Raw genomic sequence first — 23,009 nt, 5'->3', positions numbered from 1 at the left:
AGAAAGACGTTACTTTTATTTAAATACAAGTCCTTTATAAACCTGGGTTTCTTCCCCCCACTCCTGCTGGGATGGAACACCCCACCTCCATCCCCACCCCCACCCCTGCCCCATCTGCATTCTACAAAGGCACGGTAAAAAAAATGCAACTGGGGTTCAAGTTCATGCGTGTATGGATTTATTCTAAACCAAACACGTGCAAACACACCTCTGTGATTTGTGGATAGCTATAGACAAGATTTCACAGGAATGTCCTTGTCTTGATCTTGTTAGAGTGCCTTTGAAATAAAGGTTCAATCAAAGGGTGGCTTCTGAGGGGAATCTGCTGGGTCAGTTAAAGTCAAGACAGACAGGTCAGCTCAGAAAGCTATGGTGACTGTGTGTGTGTGTGTGTGTGTGTGTGTGTGTGTGTGTTAGGGGCATTCCCCTGGGGTAGTCTCTGTCTTGGAAGAAGTAAAACCAGAATGCAAGGATGGCTAGACTTTGTCTCATGTACTTTGGACATGTTATCAGGAGAGACCATTCCCCGGAGAAGAGCATTATACTTGGTAAAGTGGAGAGGCCAGCAGAAAGAGGAAGACCCTCGGTGAGATGGATGACCTAGTGGCTGTGACAGTGGACCCCAACCCAGCAGCCTAGTGCAGCATGGTGCGGATGGCCCAGGACCGGGTGGTGTTTCACGTGTTGTACACAGCGCCTCTATGAGTCAGAAATGACTCAACGCCACTACCAACAATGGAGTCGTCTTACCAGATTTTCTTGAAGGACACAAGATGATCAGGATTTATTATGAAGATGCTTTAGGAGAACTCAGGACTGTATCAAGGAGAAAAAAAATCCAGGAAAGCTTTACCATGGAATTCCCCTACTCCCCCATCACAGCAATGTACCCGCTCATTCGTTGAGGGTCGTAAGGGCCGTCCTATGAGAACTTCCCTGGGAAACCTGACCCCCTTCATCCTGGAGTCCTGACATTGCCTCATCCAGACTTCCCTTTGTCCCCCCAAACTCAAGGAGCATTTCAAAGGAACTCCGTGGCATCCCTGGAGGATGCCCAAACAGGTGTTTTGACTGAGTATACACCAAAGAGCACAGAATTTCTCAGGGAAGGGTCAAGCCCATACCAAACTCATGGCTATTAGTCCATTCTGACTCCTCGCGACCCTACAGCACAGGGTAAAACTGTCCCTTTGGGTTTCTGAGACTTCCAGTCTTTACAGGAGCAGACAGCGGTGTCTTTCCGCTGTGAAGCTGCTGGTATGTTCGAACTGCCGACCTTGCGATGGACAGCTCCGTACGCAGCCTAGGACCCCACCAGGGCTCCTGTAGACAGCTGGAAACCCCACCTTTAGGAGGGTAGAGGCCTACGTGGAGGATAAGCTTTACACACCACAGCTCCATAGCTTCACACTTCGATAGTTTTTGTTTAATAAAGGTAGCTGTGGTTTTCTCACAGCACTTCTTGACTTACCCTTGCTGTTCTAAAACGTGGCCAAGGAAACCCCACAGAGGGCAGCACCATACTGCTCAGTAGAGACCCAGCAGTGTTTTGTTCTGCTGTCCGCTGGGTTGCCACGGGTCAAAACTGACTTGACAGCATCTAACACCAACCTCAATTGACTGAGAAGGTTCAAGTTCAAAGTGAACGCGATCTATGGAAGGCCACATGCCAGATACAGACCAATGGGACACCCCTTTGAGACTGTGTTGGAGAGGGCAGGCAATTGTTGGAAAACGTTTTGGGACAAATGTGATCCCAAATGTTTAAAATTCTAGGAAATTATTTGCGTTGAAGAACTAAGTCATAAATAAGTCATCTTGGAATCTGTCCTCTGCAGAACCTTTCCTGAGGATCCTGGCTCAGCATGCAAACCAGATGAGGAATTCGGGTGTGTGTGGGCGGGAGAGAGGGGGTCTGCGTCTGGGCAGCCACGTTTTGAGTTGCACAAGGTAGACGCTGCTCCTTTGATTTAAAGATGGTTTTTTGGATCACTTTGAGTTTTATGTTTTCCTCCTGCTTGCAATAATGTGCGAGGGAACCACAAATCTCCGGAGACGAAACGTTCTGTGGCATTTTACTACCCCAAACCCACCAAGCCCACAGATCTGGCTCACAGAACTCCTGCCGGGCAAGAGTAGAACGGCCCCACTTTTTCTCAAGGATGTGAGTCCGTCTGGAAGCAGAGAGCCGCCTCTGTCTCCTGGGGACTGGCTGGTGGGTTTGAACCCCTGACCGTTTGCTTACTAGTCCAGGGTGGGGACAGGTGTCCTCCTGCTGGAGCTGGAGACTTGCCAGCTCCTCTCTTCCCGATGATTCCTGACTTGGAACCTAAGTGGCTGCCTCACCTGGAGAGAAGCCGGCAGAGGTTTTCCGTTTTTCTTTGCGATGTGCTTGATGATCTTCATGGCCTTAGCATTTTTGTTCTGGGTGATGAGCCACCTCGGCGACTCGGGGAGGCACCTAGGATACAAGAGACAGGTCACCATGCTGTTGAATGGCGGGGGAAACCTTAATGACAGCCCCCTCCTCCCCAAGTCGGGGGGAATCGCCCAACCGTAGCTGAGGTTATTGGAGGGCTATGCGGTCTGCCCACCTCTGAGTTCTGGCTGCGGTCCCAGGCGGTACAGTAAGCCCAAAGAACCTGCTCAGAAGTTTCAGCACACTCATGGGAGCAAACTGCCACGTAGGACACAAGAGGAGACTTCGTCCGGGGGGCGGGAGGGCTCTGACAGAGGGAACAGGGTGCGGATGGGCAAACTGTTGCATGTCATGGGGGCAGGTAGAAAATGTTTATGCTGACTTCCCAGCAGATGAGACCAGAACTGGAGATGAGAGGAGGTGGGTCTCCAAGATCCGGGGGAGGGAGTGACAAAGCCAGGCTCTGCCATTCAGTCTGGAGAAGGGGGCCGTCACAACTCCTCGGACCAACTGGAGACTGAGTCTAGAGCGGGCTGTCTGCAGCAGGTCAGGACGCGACGGAGGGGGAAGGCCTGGCAGGACAGCACTTTGGTGGTTTTCAGAAGGCCACCATTGGGATCATCATCTGAAGAGGAGGGTGACTCTGAGAGGCAGGGCTCAGAAGCCCTGGTGTGGTGGCTTCTTTTGGTGGTTGTGCGTGGGGAGAGGTATCAGGGCAGCCGCTCTGGTAAAAGTGCTCTGGGGAGCAGGGCCCTCTGTGGGAAAGGCCTTTGCGCTTTCCAGATCACTCCAGAGGCCTGGCAGTCAGGACGTGTGGCGTGAGTGCCTCGTCCAGATGGCCAAGGAGGACTCAGACCCTAGTCACAGGCAGGAAGGGCCAGAAATTCTCAGAACGGTGGTGGAAAGAAGTCATCCTGGACTCAGGCAGACCCAGAGTCACAGAGCTGTCAGGTGCCATATGCCATCGTTTCTCGTTCCAGAAAAGTCACTGTGAAGTGGAATCAGCAAAAAACTGGACTATTGCTCCTGGGGAAATACCCAGTTAAACTCACCAAACACTCACCCCGCCGAGTCAATTCTGGCTCCTAGCAACTTTATAGCACAGAGCAGCTGCGGCTTTCTGAAGACTGCAAATCTTTAGGGGAGTAGAAAGCCTCATCCTTCTTTCACAGAGTGGCTGGTGATTTCAAACAGCTGACCTTGTGGTTAGCAGCCCAACGTGTAACCAGTATACCACCAGGGCTCCTAAGACGAGGTCAGGTGTCTGCAAGTTTCTAGACGTGTATTGAATACACATTACTAACTCATTAGGGGACTCTGGGTCCTGGGGCAGAAACTGGACCACATGGTCCTTAAGGCTACTCGGCCTTCAGAGCTCACCCTCTACAGAGCAGACATCAAGTACTGTAAAGGCAAGTGGATGGTTGATGACAGGAGGTGGTACCCGTAGACCAGCACACGGTGGTCCTTGAGGGCTCAGGTCAACCAAGGAGGGCTGCTTCCTACCCCCAAGGATTTCCATCACACCTGCTTCTTACGGAACCTCCCCGTTCTCTCTGAGGCTTCCGCCTCAGTCTTCTTTGCTCCTGGCTTCTCTTCCCCTGCTTGGCTCTCTAGTGTTTGTACATCCCCTTTCCTTTCCCAATTCTATTTATTCTAAGTGAGTTCCTCCACTCCCAAAGCTACATAAAATGGATGCCTGGATTTTACCAGAACTCCTGATCCTTGAATTTAGCGACTTCTAGATACCTATGTGCAGACATCCTTCCAGGGCCTCAAAGTCCGCATGTCCAAAGATAAACCCACCTCGTTTCCTTCCAACCCAGAACCTCCTTCCACGTGTTTCCTTTCTCTGACCGGCACCTTCACCAAGTACAGGCATACAGACTCAACTCTGGGGGCCAACCCAGGAGACACTTCCTGCATTCTAGGACCCTTCGCAATCCATTGCCAAGCTCGGTCACTGATGCCTGTTGAAGTTATTTATAACGTCATCTTCTTCAGACACCGTTGGTCTTAATTCTGCTCTTGTCATCTCCTACAAGCATCATGGCAGTGATTTCCTGACTCAGCTCCCTGCCTCCATTTTTCTCCCAGTGTGCCCTATTCCCACCCCATCTTGCATCTTCAGGGGAGTAAGTAAATGTAAAAGAACCATGGTCAAATATGCTTGATACCATTGGTGTATGAGTTGCTAAAAAACTTGTGAGAGCCCCCAGTAAAAATGATCTTCTAATTAAAAAAGAACCCTGGTAGCTTAGTGAGCTATGCATTTGGCTGCTAACTATGAGGTCAGCAGTTTGAGCCCGCCTGCCACTCTGAGGGAGAAAGATGAGATGTTTGACTCCTATAAAAAACCTATAGCTCCAGAAGCTCACCTATAGGGTTGCTAATCAGACAGGTGGAAGGGAGGTGTTTGTTTTGGTCAATTCAATGTTAGAGAGAACAATAAGAGGACATGCTTCCAAGGCGGACAGACTTGGATACTAGATAAATTTTTTTGGTCATGCTGAAACATCAGGTCTTTATTCTTAGAAAAACGTATCAAACACTTTTCAGGCAGGGGGTGATATGGCGGAGCTGGGCTTTGGGAATGATGGGTGGAGACCAGTTGGAAGTCTATGGCAGCTATCCAAGTCAGAAATAATGTTTTCCTGATGAGCTAGATTGACAAAATAGGTCCAACAATGGAGTCAAACATATCAACGACCATGAAGATGGTGCAGGATTGGGCAATGTTTCTTTCTGCTGTACATATGGTCACCGTGGATCAGAGCCAACTTGATGACAGTGAGCAATCACATCAATGGAGACACGGGGAAAAGAGTCAGAGAAGTAAAGGCGCAAGGTCAGCTAAAGGGCAAGGAGGAAGAGGGGGTTATTCAGGATGACTCAGCACTAACCTGGCATTTGGAGGCAAAAAAGACACCCTGGGTGGGCTCAAGAGGTTTCCTTCCCAGGGTAGAGAACTATGGAGAGGACAGGAAATGTACGTGGAAGGGAATCTCTGGGCGTGTCACCTGAGAGGGGAGCAGTCTGGTCGCCCAGCCCTCCTGTGGTGCAGTGAACTGCTTTAATATGGTGCTTCTTGCCCTGGCTGTACTATTGCACACGGGGTTGCTGTGATTTGGCGTGCACTGCATTCACAAGGGCTTTCAGAGTACGGAAAGACAAGGATGATACTTTGAGGACTTAGGTGCACCTGACCCAAGTCATGGCATTTTCAATTGCCTCTTAGACATGTGAAAGTTGGACATTGAATCAGCAGGACCAGAGCAGAATCCCGCATCTGAATTGGGCTGCTGGAAAAAAATATTAGCATTAATGCGAAAGGACAAACCTATCCGTGCTGGAAGAAGTACAGCCAGGGTGTTCCTGAAAGGCAAGAGTGGCTGGACTTTGTCTTCTGTCTTGTGTTTGGTAGAGTAGAGGGCATCGGAGACAAGGAAGGCCCTCAATGAGCTAGATTGGCACAATAGCTGCAACATGTGATTCAATCATTGAAACAATCGTCACGGTGCACAGTTTCCTTTTGTTGTGCATGGGGTTGCGATGATAACCAACTGCTCCACAGCAGAACGGTATAGCTGTCTGTTCCATAAGGATTGCAGTCTTTGAAGCCATGGGGAGTTCTACTTACCAGGGGGTACCCTCCAAACCCAGAATGGTGCCTGGTGCAACAGAGCTTTGTTGTACGCATTCTTCCTACTAGGAGAGCATCAAGCAACTCTCTCTGAGTTAGTGCACCCAGTGGCGTCACCTGGAAAGGTTCTTTCTGGTCACAGTGAATTTTTTCACAAAAACAGTTTTGCTCAAACCTCGTTCTTTTTGTGATGGCCGGTTTAAGAGAACAAGAGAGGCTGTGAAATTTTGTCTCCTGCTCAGGAAAAATGCCACAGAAACTGTTGTGATGTTGAACACAGCTTACAAGGACAGTGCTATGGGAAAAATTCAAGTGTACGAATGGTTTTCTCATTTCAAACGAGGTGAAATGTTGACTGATGACAAACTTCATTCTGGATGTCCATCAACTTCCAGAATGGATAAAAATGTCAACTCATAGTACATTTAGAGTTCGTTCCACCAGGTCAGACTGTTAATCAAGTTTTCTATTTAGAGGTTCTGAAAAGATTGCGTAACCATGTGGGACAAAAAGGCCTGATTTGTGTCAGACGGGGGAATGGTTTTGCCACCACGACAACACACCTGCTCACACAGCCACCTCAGTGCTCCAGTTTTTGGCAAAATCAGCATGCCTCTCTTGCTCCATGCACCTCACTCACCTGGCCTTGCACGGTGCATCTTCTTTTTGTTTCCACAAATGAAGAGGGACGTGAAAGGACAATGATTGGATGATGTAGAAAAGGTGAAGAAAAAAACAAAGTAGATGCTATCAGCCATCCAAACAGATGAGTTTGAACAATGTTTCCAAGAATGGAATCGCAGATTTGCAAATATCTTAAGTGTACTGGAGAGTACATTGAAGGTGATGAGGTGGTTTTGTAAAAAAAAAAAACATTTAAACTCATAGCTCTGAAAAAATAATTCCATTTTGGGGGTGGGTTCCCCCTCATACTGAAGGAAAATAGATGTTTTTTATTTGGGTAGACATGATCTTGTCACTCCAAGGTGTCTGTGGCTTACCAGAGGTGCTGCACAATCATTCTAATGTAAAGAAGATACACGGAACTCTTTTGAGGGTGAAACCACGCAAATAAGCCACACCAAGCCCTTGTAGGTCTTGCTGGGGTGGAGACGCACCCTGAAACGTACAAGGAGCTTGCTATATATAACCAGCTTTAGGGAGAGACAAGGAGCAATAAAAGGGGCAATGACATTGAAGGAGCATTAAAGATGACACAAAGGACAGTGAGACCCAGGAGACCAGCAGAGAGGGCTGCAGTGGGGTTCCCAGCCCTAAGAGTGAGGTGACAGCAAGACTGAGAAAAATCCATCCAGATAGAAAATCTGTTTCTCAAGTCATTTCTATTACTTCCAAGTTAATCTTGATCCTGGACTGCATATAATTACTTTCTCAATCAGCCCCATAATCCTAAATAAGTTTGTGAATTCTGTGAGACATTTTTTTTAGATGAACTTGGTTGTCACTAAAGACTCCAAAATCATTTCAATTATTCCTTCTCTCTCTCTCTCTCTCTCTCTCTCTCTCATAAGCCACTCAATCCATATTTAGGTTTGAGGCATAAGAAATCTGGAGGGATTTTTTTAAAAAAGAAACATACTCTATATATTTCCACAGCTCATCTCATTAAATGAATTGAACAACAATATCCTATAAACCCTCCCCCCCAAGTGTGTGTGTGTGTGTGTGTGTGTGTTTACAGTGAATCACTGACCCCAAAGCTGTGAAGGGCAGTACAAGAGGAAGGGAAGTAGTGTGAGAAATGATGGAGTCGTCCAGCAGTTTGGAGAAGTTGGACATTTGAGATACCTTTTAGACTCTACCTCAAAGGAACCAGTTTTGTGCTGATTCTTATAAAAGAAATTATTCATTTAACCCAGAAGTTCTCAACCTGTGGGTCACGACCCCTTCGGGGGTCGAACAACCCTTTCACAGGGGTTGCCCGATCCATAACAGTAGCAAAATTACAGTTATAAAGTAGCAACTAAAACAATTTCATGGTTGGGGGGTCACCACAACATGAGGAACTATATTAAAGGGTCGTGGCATTAGGAAGGTTGAGAACCACTGATTTAACCCATGTGGTAGTTATCTGTTGTCAATTTGAGACTTAAGAGTGAAGGGGTGGAGTTTAGCCTGCCAATCAGGTCACAGCTTGATGACCTCATTTGGAGGCACTATGTAGATAAATAGCTTGTTGGAGGCGGGGCACACACTCATTTCCTGAAGACATTCCTGCAGGCAATGCACATGGAGGTATGCTAGAGCCCTGGAGCTAAAGGAGGCACGTGGAGATTCTTGCCAGCCCTGAGATGCTTCTTCATTAGCGGAACCACAAGACTTCCTACCTACTGGCCTGTGACCTTCCTGCATTCGGCATCATTGCATGTGTTTCGTGAGTCTGAAGAGAACTTTATAGCTTGGTATCAGACATATGGGCTAATATCGGGCTTATGAACTTGATCTGGACTGGGTTGGGATGTTTTCTCAATATTCAATTGCTCTTGCAGATAAAGCTCTTTCTTATGCACATATGAGTGTCTCCGGATTTGTTTTTCTAGTCTACCTGGACTAACACGACCCACCTGGCTTTCTTTTAGATAACCATGGTGGTGAATTAAGGCCAGTAGTTTAAAATCACCAATCTCTCCACAGGAGAAAGGTGAGGCTTTCTACTCCCGTAAAGAGTTACAGTCTTAGTGAGGGAAAGGAAGATGCTAATTTGGTGGCTGCCATGCAAAATGTGATGAGGGACCCCCAACCAGCAGTCATTTCTACCAGAGGGATAAGTGATACTGATGGGAAAATCAAGTCAAGAGGGGTAAGGGGAGCAGACATGTCTCAGAGATGACAAGGGCATTTCTGTTGGAAGAAAATGGGAGAGGACCAACAGTACTTTCAAGGATCCCGCGGGGAGACTGTGCCTGGTATGAGGCTCCTAATAAGGCACACTGTGTAAACCTCCTGGGAATCCAGCCCACAGGCCGTAGAGTCCTGGGACACTGGGTGAATCTCTGGAGGCAGTAACTAGAACCAGGGTTTCTGCGGGGCATGGCAGGGGAGAGAGCGGTTAATGGAGAGCTGAAATCAAGAAGTACAAGAAGGAAGAAAATGAAAAGGGTTGCAGTAATGATTGTACAACACTGGTTGATATCAATGAAATATTAAGTGGTATGATGTCTGAATTATGTTCCAATAGAATGATTTGGTGGGGGGGCATTAGCATCTTGCCCCACAGAGTAGTTCTACTCTGTCCTATAGGGTCATTATGAGTCAGAAAGGACTTGATGGCGGTGAGCTTGTTTGTTTGTTTTTCATGTTCACACTCAATAAGGAATGCTACCTTCCACGTATTTTCCTTGGTCAGGAATAGCATACAAGGCACTTCCTGTGGGCACTCTGATTGATTGGTCTTCTCCATCAGGAACACCTCGTCGGCTTTACCTGGGGTAAAGGCTCCTGTGACTGACCTTGACAGTGGGTCTGGGGAGGAGGTGACATGAGAGTCATGCTCTGCCTTCTCTGCCCTGAAGGTTCTAGGGAGGGGCGGGGGGTTGCGACAACCATATGAGAATTGTCTAGCTCTTCAGAGTGCTTGTGGTCCAAATTGCAGCAGAGCCACTTGATGCTAATTTGAATATAACATAAAAAGTGGAAATGTGCTCCTAAAAATAGTTAAGCCCTAAGTGAGGAAACCATCTGACTTCCAGAGTGAGGCACAGGGTGAATCCAGGAAAAGTTAGACCTTGGAAGAATGGCATCCACAAGGGAGAGGGACTTTCTGGTCAAACGAACTTACCAGTAATAGAGCAAGAAGCAGAAGTTGGGCAGCGTTACGGTGAACTGCAGCCACCTCCAGTGAGGAAGTGCATACGCCACCCCAGTCAGCAGCAGTAGCCCCACGGTGAAGGCAGCTTGGTACAAGATCCCCACTGTTCTCCGGTAGCTCAGCCCGACAAATTCTGTAACTGCACAGAAAAGTCAAAATCAGCAAGACAGGTGGGTGGCTGTTCAACTTTTTGGAAACTAGAGTTCTGTAACTTTCAGTGTTCTTTTTAGATGCTGTCGAGTCAGTTTTGACTCATAGCAATCCCAAGATGCAACCAAGAGAAACACTGCCTGGGCATTTTTGGAGATGGCCTGCGTGACTAGATAAAGCCTGCTTCTTTGAAAACAAACGAAACCTTCATTCATTCATTCATTCATTCATCTTTTAAGAGCCCTTAGTCTTCAAGGTGGCCGCCTTGCTCTGCAACACTTCAACGAGCTCTCATGCAGCAAATTAACTCAGTGCAATGCCTTCTTTGAGGCCATGGCTGCTGCTTCCACGAGCACGGATTGTGGATCCAATCGTCGACAACTTGAACCTTTCGGCTGTTTATCATGATGACGTCTATTGGTCCAGTTGTGAGGATTTTGATTTTTAACAGTTTTATTGGCATGTAACTTGTGACATGTCGGGTACGCGCTTCCTTTTTGACTTCGTTAGTGGCGTGCTTTTGCACACGCCGTTCCAATGCTTTATCTTGTCTTCTCGAGCAGCTCATCGGTCTCTTGTCGTTCGCGTTCAATGTGTCCCATCTGTCCTTGAGATGGTCTTGAAATTCAGGAGAGATAGACTCAAGGCTGTATTTTGGTTCTTGTGGACTATTTTAATTTTCTTCAGTTTCAACCTGAACTCATTTTGCCTGATAATATTGAATAGTTTTATTTAATGGAAATATGTAATATTGAGCCCTATTTTACTGTTGTAGGATTGTTATTATGTAAATTAATTTTTTAAAACAAAAACCCACTTATGGAGGGTTTGTTAAGATATTGTTGATTTAATTTCTTGGGATGGGATGCATAAATATATATGGTATTCTTTATTCTTTAGGTTTTTTGTTTTATCATTATTTGTTTTATAAATTGGGTGAAGGTTATTCATTCAAAATTTATACACATTTCATTTCATGTCATTGGTTGCCATCTGGGGATTGTGGTGAATGCAACATCACTTATCCCATTCCTTCCTGTGTTCCCTATTTCCATTTCTCCTCCTTCCTTTCTTCTTCTTTGTTTAAAATCATTTTATTAGGGGGGGATCATACAACTCTTATCACAATCCATACATCCATCTGTTGTGCCAAGCACATTTGTATATTTGTTGCCATCATCATTCTCAAAACATTTGCATTCTACTTGAGCCCTTGGTATCAGCTCCTCATTTTTTCCCTCCCTCCCTGCTTCCCCTCCCTCATGAACCCTTGATCATTAATAAATTATTATTATTTTGTCATGTCTTACACTGTCTGACATCTCCCTTCACCCACTTTTCCACTGTTCATCCCCAAAACCAAAAGGAAACATCCCTCCAGGTGCCTTCTTCCTCACACCCAAACACTGGTTTGAAAGGCTTAAAAATGAAGAGGAGGAAAAACACAACTGAGGTCTCTAGTGACAAACAAGTTCATCTTAAACAGACAAACAAAATGAATGTAAAACTTATAAATCCCATCTTGTAGTTCTTAGGTACTTCAGATCAGGTCAACTCGTAGTGGCCCCAGGTAGGCTAGGGCAAAACACTGCCTGGTCCTGCACCAACCTCACCAATTACTGCTTTTTGAGCCCATTGTTGGAGCCACTGTGTCGTCCCATCTCCTTGAGAATCTTCCTTGTTTTCATTGACCTTTTAGAAAGCAAGAAGTCTTTCTCCAGGGACTGGTCCCTCCTGATAACATATCCAAAATGAGTGAGGTCAAGTCTTGTCATCTTGGCTTCCAAGGAGCATTCTGGTTGTCCTTTTTCCAAGATAGATCGGTTCATTTTTCTGGCAGTTCACAGTCTATTCAATATTTTTCACCAACATCATAATTCAAAAGAGGCTTGCCAAGATGAGCAATTGAATGATCAAATAATTGAAAGAGCACATCCAGCTATATTTCAGGTACACCCACAGAACTTCTATCTTGGGTCATAAAGCAGAGTGGTAAATCAGAATTTGAATTTAGATCGTAAATTGTGAAAAACTTGGCTATATGCTGTTCTCTTACCTTCCTTGCGATTCCATTAATCCACATAAATGGTTTGGAAACCTCAGCAGGTGCTGGAGGCAGGTAGTTGTGGCTCATGGGATCTGATTTTTAAATATTTAGGTGTTTCATAAGCTGGTGGTTATAAACATTGGTATCTTGAAAGCAGCCATGGTGGAAGTATTTCCGCCAAGGAAAGTGGAAAACACTATAAATCATGGTTCAAAAAGTTTTTCTACGATCGCTTTACCAGCATATGACAGCACAGGTGTAATAAAGAACAAGCTTTATCCAACCCCATGACTACATCCGGACTGACAACTGAGGTTCACGGTACCTGGAATTAAGTGATAGTCATTTTGATAACAAAAACACACTTGCATTCTTGATTTTCTTGTGTACACATTGAGGGTCATTGGGGCTTACTATAGCAGGTTAGTGCAAAGTAATAACGTCCTTTTTACAAATCAGCCCTATCACTCATCACCGAATCTTCTTTATGAACAGGCTGTAAACTAGATTTTCTCTCTCTGTAGCATTGCAGTGTCCAGGAAACAGAAATTCCAAGAAGATTTTATCAGAATCTCGGCAACATGAAGTTTACCCTTGTTTTTGTCTTCATTGCTTTCTTTCCTAAAGAGGAGGAATGCAGAATGAGTTGACTGGAAAGGCTTTAGAAATTCTTTTGATACTGAAACAAAACAAAACATCTCTCCCAACACGGTCTTGAAATGGAGTCCATTTTGCTCAGCAATTACCCCCCACCTGGCTATATTTTGGCAGTCAAGACCCTTTGTTCTCGCTCACAGCTGCAAACACAAGCAGACTTACTCAGGATGTAGCCTATTACCCAACCTGCCTTGCTGACCAGTCCTTGAATCAGGCGGAAAATTAACATCCATGTGTAGGTGGGAGAGATGGCCATGAGAACTCCAGATGTGGCATTTATGAGGATTGTAATTAAGAGGCAGAGCTTACGGCCAAATCTGCAGATAAAAAACAAACAGAAACATGCCAAAGAATCAGATGGATGATGTGGAAAATTCATGGATGCTGTGAACATCCAGAAGGCAGCAGAAGCAAGTTCTGTGTATGGAAATGCAGAGGAACTAGGAGGATACTTATAAAGAGAGCCCACCGCTTCAGGGCACTCAGTTCAGGGCTTTTCATCAGAAGGCTGTGCATACATTTTACGCACAAGGAGCCACATTCAGCCCAGGGCAAAAGGAACTGCTCAGTCTCAGACTGTGGAGGGGATTTAGGAAGACAGGTGATTCTTGCAGGCCACCCAGTGCTGAATGCCCTGAGGATCTAGCTAGTTCTTACATCATCATATAAGCTAGGGGCCTTGCAATAGCCATCTCAACCAACGACTTACCTAAGAAAGTTTTTGCTTTGGCACAAAAGAAATTCAGTGTTCAATATGCACTTTCCTCAGTTCCAAAAGTGCTTCTGGACTGGGTAGTATTTGTGTGTTTCCCTGGAAATGCTTGGTGTCACACTCCCATCACTCATGGCACTCTGAGTTCAATGTTGGGTTGCTAATCCAAAGGTACGTGGCTCAAATCCAGCCAGATGCTTTACAGGGGAACCATGAGGCTAACCGGGGGAAAGGAAGTGGGGTGCCAATAGACCCAGGGACAAGGGACCAATAAGTGATCTAAAATCAATGGTGAGGAGGGCATAGAATGCCTGGTGGGGCTTGATCAAGGGCAATGTAGCCGAGAGGAATTACCAAAACCCAAATGAAGGCTGAGCATGATAGTGGGACAAGAGGAAAGTAAAAGAAGATAGAGGAAGGAACTAGGAGGCAAAGGGCATTTATAGAGGTCTAGATACAGGCACGTACATATGTAACTATATTTATATATAACAATAGGGAAATAGATCTATTTACATATATTTATTTGTTAAGCAGTAAGGCAGCAGACAGCCATTGGGCCGCCACTCAAGTGTTCCCTCAACACAAGAACACCTTGTTCTAATTACTCGGCATTCTGTGATGCTCACCTTCCCTGACAAGAATGCTGAAGACAAAATGGATGCATAAGCAAGTGTGGGGAAGAAAGCTGATGGTGCCCGGCTATCAAAAGATATAGTGTCCGGGGTCTTAAAGGTTTGAAGATAAACAAGTAGCCAAGTAGCTGAGAAGCAACAAAGCCCACATGGAAGAAGCACACCTGCCTGTGGGATCATGAGGTATCAATAGTATCAGGTATCAAAGACCGAAACCAAAAAATCATATTGATGTGAATGAGGGGAGGGCGGAGTGCAGTCCCAAAGCCCATCTATAGACAATTGGACATCTCCTTATAGAAGGGTCACAAGGAAGAGACAAGCCAATCGGGGCAGTGTAGCACTGATGAATAATACAACTTTCCTCTAGTTCTTTAAAGCTTCCTTCCCACCCCATTCCCCACCCCACCCCCCAAGCATGACCTCAATTCTACCTAGACCAGAGCATATACCCTGGTACAGTCACGAGCTCACAACACAGGGAATCCAGGACAGATAAACCCCTCAGGACCAATAATGAGAGTAGGAAAACCAGGAGGATAAGGGGAAGTTTGGGGATGGGAGAAAGGGAGAACCAATCACAATAATCGACATATAACAACCCCCTTTCCCAGGGGGATGGACAACAGAAAAGGGAGACAGTGGCCAGTGTAAGACATGAAAAAATATATATTAATCATCAAGGGATCTTGAGGGAGGAAGGGGGTGGAATAAGCTGATAGCAAGGGCTCAAGTAGAAAGAAAATGTTTTGAAAATGATGAGGGCAACATATGTACAAATGTGCTTGACACAATGGATGGATCTATAGATTGTAATAAGAGCTGTAAGAGGCCCTAATAAAATGACTAAAAAATTTTTATAGCCTCAGAAACCATATAGTGGGTTGTAAGAGTCAGCCTTGACTTGAGACTCAGTTGGAAAAAAGGGTTATGGGCATTTTATGGAGTAGGCTAGTAGGACCATGATATAGATTGAATGGTGTCTCTCCCAAAGATGTAGAAATTCCAATCCCTGTACTTATCAATGTGACCTTGTTGGCAATTAGATTCTTTCTTTGAAGATGTTTTCAGCTAAGTTAACAAAGTCATACAGGATTAGAGTGGGTCCTAATCCTTTCTGAGTGCTGTCTGATGAATGGGGTGAATATCTAGCCACAGCAATAAGAGAAGAAAAAGAAATAAAAGTTATCTATGTTGGAGAGAAAGTAGAATTATCTCCATTTCAGGTGACATGATCCTATATATAGAATCCCCAAAAGTCCATAAGAAAAGTTCTAGTGCTATAGAAAACTTCCATTTACAGCAGTGTCTAGGAGAATAAAATGCCTGGGAATAAATTTATCCAGGTAGGTAAAGGACTCATTCAAGATAAATTATAAAACACGGCTGTAAGAGATTCGAGAAGACTTAAATAAATGAAAAGATGTTCCTTGTTCATGGATTGAGAGACTCAATATTGTTAAGGTGTCAATAATGCCCAAAGCAATCTAAAGATTCAGCACAATCCTAGTCAAAAATCCCCTCAGCTTCAACTTTACCTGGAACGGCAAGAACAGCACTCCAGCTGAATAGCGAAGCAATGTTGAAAGAGAACAAAACAGGAGAACTCACATATCCTGATCTTAAAATATATTATTCAGTGTAATGACTAAAACAGCCCGGTACTGGTGTAACAATAGCCACACAGACCAATAGGATACAATTGAGAATCCAGAAATAAACCGGCACAACTGATTTTTTTTTTTTTATAAGAGGCCTAAGTCCACTTGGTGGGGAAAGAAGAGTCTTTTCAATAAATGATGCTGGGAAAATTAGATTTCCACATGCTGAAAATGAAACAGGATCCATGTCTCATATGCACACAAGCAAAGAGAAAATGGACTCAGGGCCTAACTATGCAGACGAAACCATAAATTTCTTACAAGAAAATGCAGCGCCAATGCTCTTGGGGTTTAGCCTTTAGCAATGGATTCTAACACAACGGAAGCACAAACAGCAAAAGGCAAAAACAATCAACAGGGCTGTACACAAGATAAAAACTTTTGTCCATCATAAGGTTTTATCCTCTAAGTGAAAAGCCAAGTTACTGACGGGGGGAATATTTTCAGACCAGAACATTTACCTCGATTACCGGGCATTAAACATTAACCAGTGTGCCACTAAACACAGCCCTTAGAACGACTGGCCCTTCGAGTAAAAGTGCGGATCTGGTGAGGACTGACTTTCTTGTCAAGTGATACCGAAATTGATCTTTAGGAAGTTGTGGAAGAAGAAATAAATGAGAAGTTTTATAAAAGATTTATTTTCCAGTTCTCTAGCACATGATTCACTCTCTGTCCCTACCCCCCTTTCTTCCTTCTTTCACTCCCCCCCTCTCGTCTTTGCAAATCTGATGCTCTGACCTTGACTTGGTGCAAGAGGCCATACTCTCATTTACCACGTTTTCATGGAATATTTCTGGTTCCGCTGACAAAGAAACCAGCTGTAGAGGCCAAACCACTCTGACTGCCATGGAGTTGCTTCTGTCTCATTTCGACCCTGTGGGGCAGCAGTTCTCAACCTGTGGGCCACGACCCTTTGGGGGATCAAACGACCCTTTCACAGGGGTCACCCGATTCATCATAGTAACATCATTGCACTGATGAAGTAGTACCGAAAAGAATTTGCTGGTTGGGGGTCACCACCACATGAGGAACTGTATCCAAGGGTCGCGGCACAGGGATGTCATTGTTTGGGGGAGCAGACAGCCTTGTCTTTCTGCCGGTGGGGCTGAGCTGCTAACCTGAAGGTTAGACATCCGACACCGGTTAGGGCATATTTCAAAATTTTTCATAGAAGCTCACCTGTTTTATTTAGCCTTGGCTTGAGCCAAACTATACAATGGGACTCTATGAGATTTTTATCCCAGTGCATAAAATCTGACCATTGTTCGGAAGGAGCCATTGGACATCTAGACGAGAAATCGGCTGCCTTTTCTGGATCCCATGAGAGTTAAGCATTGGGCTGCCAACCCGTAAGTCAACGATCCAAAACTACCACCCACTCCACAGGAGAAAGATGAGGCTGCCCGCTCCCATACAGGTTTATGGTCTTGGAGACCCTAACTCGGTCTACTGTGAGCTGGAATCAACTTGGTGGCAGCGGGTTTGGGGTTTTGGTTCATGCTCTTGACACACATGCCAGCGGAGCAAAAGGAGGGCAAACAACCTCTCAAACTGCAGACAGCCGAGACAAAGAACTCGAAAGATGAATGAAGCCTTCGGGGGAAGCATCATGAACGATGACTTAGATGGGAGATTTCAACAATGGAAGACTCTGATGAAGTCATTTGAGAAGGTGGATAATTGACAGGGATTATAAATTAGGAATGCACTGTCAGTGGAGGTCTCCTGCTTTGCGAGTGGGATGAGAATAATTAACTGGGTCACTTGTGGTTTGAGGCGGGGTTCTTGGCCCACATCCTCTCTGAGTTTCAGTATCTGCACTTTCTAGGGAGGAAGGGAGGAGCCTGCTGGCCAGACGGCCTGGTCTGGACTCTGGCCCTCCTGTAGTTAATGTGTCTCTCCTGAGCTTCTGGGTCATCTCCAAGCAAGTAGCCTCAATTCTGTGGCAATAAAATTTAAAAGGAATGACCTTTCTTTTCACCTTACAAGCCACCTAACAGGACGTTTCCAGAGCAGCCCTGGCAGGGAGACTAAGTGCAGTTAGAAATGTGAGGTGGTAGAGCAAACTGCTTCATGACTAATTCAAAACCCAGCCCATTGCCATTGAGTCGATTCTGACTCATAGCAGCCCTCTAGGGCAGAGTAGAATGGATCCCTATGGTTTTTGAGGCTGTTCGTCTTTATAGGAGCCCACAGCGTCATCTCTCTCCCACACAGCTGCTGGTGGGCTTGAACTGCCAGTCTTGAAGTTAGCAGGCAAATGCTTAGCCCACTACTCTATTGTCCTCCCTCCTTCCAGCTTCCCATGGCATAGCCCCTGTAGAAATGGCAGGTATACCTGGCCCTGGGACATAGTAGGTCATTGCTGGAACATTGCTGGTCATCTTTAAGACTTCAGCAAGTTTAAATCCAGCCTGCGACATACTATAATCCAAGGAGATGTTTGTATTTATCTGTAAATATTGTATGCATACTTAAATATGTAAAACTCACAGTCACGAAGTTGATCTTGACTCATAGTGACCTTCTAGGACAGAGTAGAACTGCCCTGCTGGGTTTCCAAGGTTTAAGTATAACAGTGCAGACAGTTTCATCTCCCCCTGCCCCCGCTCCCCCCCCCCCCAAGGACTGGTGGGTGTGTTCAAACTGTCGACCTTGTGATTAGCAGGTCAAGGCATAGTCCATTCCATCACATTTAATATTTATTCCTAGGTTTGAGATTGTCTGTATCAGAGCTATAGTTGGGGAGGGAATGAAAGTGCTACAATCTTAAAACTCATTTATGATTTTTGCAGAGCTAAATAAGTGTGTGTGCATGTGTATTAAGGAGCTTCCAACAGCTCATGGAAACACAGAATTAAAAGATAATGGAATCTTTCCACTAGTTAAAAAAACACAAATGAAGCAAACAAAAAAACTTGATTATAAATCAAGTGCAGGTCTTACAGAGCCGTTTTACATTCAACACTCATACACTGTTTACTTCATCACATCAGTTACATGCCTTTGGTGCAACGCTCTCACCTCACTCCCTCTCGGTCTCTGGCCTCCACTCCTCTCCTGACCCTTCGGAACCCCACTCTTCAGAACCCCACTCTTCGGCCAATGTAGTCTCCTTGATATCAGCTGGTTGATTGGTGCAAGGGGTGGGTGCATGCCTCACTAGCACGATTGTTTCTCTTATAGACTGTTCCATTGTGTAGCTGAAAACTGAGCCGCAAGGATGAGTGAAGTACCAGACTGAAGGGTGACTCAGGGGTATAGTCTTGGGCTTGCACCAGTCTCTATCTGACCAGCAAGCCTGGTCTTTTCAAAAATTGATTTTGAGTTTTGTTCTACCTTTTTCTCCCATTGTATGGAAGACTTTTTAATGGGATAGTGTCTTGGTGACACACACACACACACACACACATGGGCCCTGGTGGTGCTGTTGTTTAAGTGTGGGGCTGCGAACCCAGGGTTGGTAGTTCAAAAGCACCGGCCACTCTGCAGGAGAAAGATATGGCGGGCGGCTGCTTGCAAATATTCACCTCCTCAGAAATTGTACACAGGGTGTTAATTCTTAGCGTAAGAATTAACTTGATGGCGGAGGGTCTGCTGTGGGTTTTTAATGCTCCAATCCCTTTCCATGACCCCTAAGAGTTGGAAAATAAAGACGTAAGTCATTACTAGCTTTTAAAAGTTAGATAATGAAGAAGGAAGACAGACGAGGAATTGATGCAGTCCAGTGCTGCTGTTGGCAGGGAATATGGAATCTACTGCGGACTGCTGAAGGAATGAGCAAATCTATCTCAGAGGAAATGCAACCAGAACAGTCCCTGGAAGTGAGGGTGGTGAGACTTTGACTCACTTCCTTGGACACGTCTTGAAGAAAGCGAATTGCTAAACATCATGTTTAGTAAAGCAAGGGTCATCAGAAAACAAGGGGAACCCAAAATGGGATGGGTCGATCCAATAGCCGCAACAACGGACTCACACAGGCAATGTTCGTGAAGACCATCGGGACTCGGGGGTATTTCGGTCTGTTTGAGTCCGGGCGGACTCCACAGTAGCTGCCAGCAGTAGCCTTGCTCGGACCGACGTACCAGCAACAAGCATAGGACTGCGAAGGCGAAGGTGAGGACACCATGGTCTCCGAATTTGGGAGCAGGAACAGATGTTTTCCGAATCTGTAAGAGTGTTCCCATCCCACCATGTTTATTGCACACCTACCTGTCTGCTATGTAACCGATCCCCATGGACCCGATAAAAAATCCCACATTCACCGCTGACTGGAACAGATCCAGCATCCAGGCGTTGGAGCACACGAGGTTAAACTGGCCCGGCATGCGATGTGTTCCACGCCAGAAAGGAAAGAAAACAGCATCCAGTCAGAACCCTGCTGCACGTGACTCAGCCCGGGCCCTCGTGACCTCTTCTTACCTGAAGTGTGGCCCAGGGACAAGAGTGCAGTCATTTGCTGTCGTGCTCACTTTCTTTGCCCAACCAAGAGACTTGCCCCAATCTCGTCAATAGCCCACCTGGGAGTTGGTCATTAGGTCAACCATAACTCAAACCAAACCCAAGTGGACCCTGCACCACAGTGACCATGCCGGACAGAGTAGTTCTGCTCCGTAGGGTTTCTGAGGCTGTGGATCTTTGTGGAAGCGTCTTTATCCCATCCGGTGGCTGATGGGTTTCAATTGCCAGCCGTCTGGTTAGCAATTGAGCTCTTAACCCACTGGGCAACCAAGGTTCCCAGGCCAACTATAAGCCCAAACCCAACCCAACCAGACCATGGTCACCTAGTCAATGCCAACTCCCAGAAGCCCAATTGTATTGTTTTTGAAGCTATCAATACTTATGGGAGCAGATTGTCTCGGCTTTCTCCCGAGGAGCAGCTGACGGGTTTGAACTGCCTACCTTGCTATGAGCAGTTCAATGCTTCCCAGAGAATTTACCAGGAATCAATTATAATTCACTGCCACCGAGTCAATTTCAACTCACATTGACTATACAGAATAGAATAGAACTTCCCTTTGCGATTTCCAAGACTTTGCATTTTTATGGGAATAGACAGACTCATCTTTTTCCAGCAGAGCAACTGGTGGGCTCGAACTGCTGACCTCGCAGTTAGCAGCTCAATGTATGACATGCGACACCATCACCACAGTGCTGGCTCAATCAACCGGCATTAAGTGATGCCTCCATTTATAAGTGAATCCATGCTTTACTTCTGAACTTTAAGATACAGAAGGAAGAGATGCATTGGGCTCCTGGAGCCTCTGCTCTGAAGGACGTCTTTGATAGCAGTGTGTGTGTGTCGGCGGGGTGGAGTGGGGTGGTGGTGGTAGTGTTAGAAGCATACAGTTAAAGGCTGTTGAATTCAAGACTTTGAACTGGTTCATTTCTACGTGGAAATGCAAATTCTCAAGCCGGTATGAACCAGCTGGAAGTCCTGATTGCATTTGCTGTCCTTTGGGGTGATTCGCAGAGGAAGTCAGGAGGCCAGGCTTCTAGGGCCAACTCCACTTACACTTCCATGTGCCTTGGACACCACTTGTCTCCGCCCTGGGCCTCAGTTTCTTCTCCCTGTGGGCTGGAATGATATCAGCCAAGCTGTACGGCCTTGTAAAGTTTATGGTGCGGAACATGTAGATCTTCTACATGTCACATAACTATTTGGCCACTTTAGATCCTGAACAAAAATTAGGCTCCTTTCCAGAAACATCTGTTCATACAGAACATCTTCCCATTATCTAAGCCGTTGTTTGAAATGAAGCCAGGCAACTGGCTTGCTCAGTGTTTTTCAGAATAATTTCATTTCTCCATTTTGCTTTATCTTATGGAGAAACAAGACTCTGGCTTTTGCTTTCTCTCCATTTGCAGCAAGAATTCTCAATTAAATGGAAATGCTAAGTGTCATGTTAAGAAAAATAGGACTGCAGCATGATCTCTGACTCCAAAGGGTTTTATAGGAACACTGAGCTAATTAAAGAGGGAATGAAACAGTCATCCGGAGAGAAGCTTCCTGCATCACAGGAAGGCGATGAGTCTTTTCAGACTCATCGCGCCCTACAGGTGAGGACAGAACTGCCCCTGTGGGCGCCTGAGACTGGAAATCTGTAGGGGAGTAGAACCTCCCCCAGGGGGTTTTGAATTGCTGGCCTCGAGGTTGGCAGCCCAACACATAACCTGCTACAGCACCCCACCGGGGCCCCAATACAGGAAGGCACAGCTCAGGGGAACTCCATAAGCTTGCCAGATGTCTGTCCTTCTGCGTGGTGGGAAAACTCGGGGGGAAGGTAGGAGTTCTGGAAAAAGAGGAGGCTTCAGCTTCGTCCCCTCCTTGGGCTGATTTCCAGCAGTTGTGCTAGTCCTGGGGGTTTGTCGCCATTGTGACTTGGCATAAACCAGAATCACTGCCAGGAGCTGTCACCTCCCTGCTCATCGAGACAAATGGAAGCTTCTCTGTTCATCTACAAGCTAGGGTCCTGGGAGGCACACCGAGTCCAAGGAGCATGTCGGAGCACAGGCATGGGCTAACCCTGAAATCTTCCAGAAGCCAAGCTCGGTCATTTACTCTCTCCCTCTCAGTCCTGAGCATCTGGGTGGGACTCACTCACCTCGGTCACGATGGAGGAGCCGGGCGAGTCGTACACCCAGCCGTGCCTGCAGGGCCCCAGGGGCAGGTGGCTGCTGTTGGTGGTCAGGCCGGCCAGCGGGTCCACGCAGCCGAGGGCGCTTTGGTTCCAGTCCACCTCATACCTGCGGCACTGGCGAGTGAAGACGTCGCCCTCAGCCCCCAGGCTGGGCACGGTGTAGTTCAGCTCCTCGTCCTGGCTCCAGCCACAGCGCTGGCTGAGCTCGGCCACCCCAGGGCTCTGGCAGCGGTGGTCGGGGGTGAAGCCCAGGAAGACGATGCCCACGTAGATGGGGGCGAAGGTAACAGAGAGCAGAGACAAGAGGAAGAACGTTTGCTTCTGGAAAAAGTGAAAGTCTCCGATGTGTTCTAGGATGTCATCTACCGTGGGCATTCTTGCTGAAGGAGGGGTCACTCCACGGCCTTTCTACCCCAGAGATTTCGAAGGGCCGCAACGGAGGCTGCCGTGGGCACAGGCCGCCTCTGGACTGGCACCCCGAGGGAGAGTGGCAGCCTGCTCCAGAAAGCAGCCCTGGGTCCAGGCTCGCCCCACGCTGCTCTTCTGCCGTGGGCGTGGGTTCTGCCGCTCTCCCAGAGCCGGTTTGTTGCAGGGCTCCGTGGGGTATGCGTT

General features: G+C 46.4%; 1 protein-coding gene across 1 annotated transcript in view; it reads right to left on the bottom strand.

Moving 5' to 3' along the window:
* Window positions 1-22,772, bottom strand: part of SLC22A2 (solute carrier family 22 member 2) — a 41,253-nt gene extending 18,481 nt beyond the window's left edge. Inside the window, exons 1-5 of the mRNA XM_075553865.1 lie at window positions 22,362-22,772; window positions 19,969-20,072; window positions 12,908-13,062; window positions 9,862-10,030; window positions 2,347-2,461 (exon numbers count right to left, since the gene is read on the bottom strand). Coding sequence (XP_075409980.1) covers window positions 2,347-2,461; window positions 9,862-10,030; window positions 12,908-13,062; window positions 19,969-20,072; window positions 22,362-22,772 — 954 coding nt within the window. The remainder of the gene's footprint in view (window positions 1-2,346; window positions 2,462-9,861; window positions 10,031-12,907; window positions 13,063-19,968; window positions 20,073-22,361) is intronic.
* Window positions 22,773-23,009: the final 237 nt, after the last annotated feature.

Source organism: Tenrec ecaudatus, chromosome 7, assembly GCF_050624435.1.
Source record: "Tenrec ecaudatus isolate mTenEca1 chromosome 7, mTenEca1.hap1, whole genome shotgun sequence".
Lineage (NCBI taxonomy): Eukaryota > Metazoa > Chordata > Mammalia > Afrosoricida > Tenrecidae > Tenrec > Tenrec ecaudatus.
The sequence above is the reverse complement of the archived record's forward strand: the minus strand, read 5'-3'. Positions and strand labels throughout refer to the sequence as shown.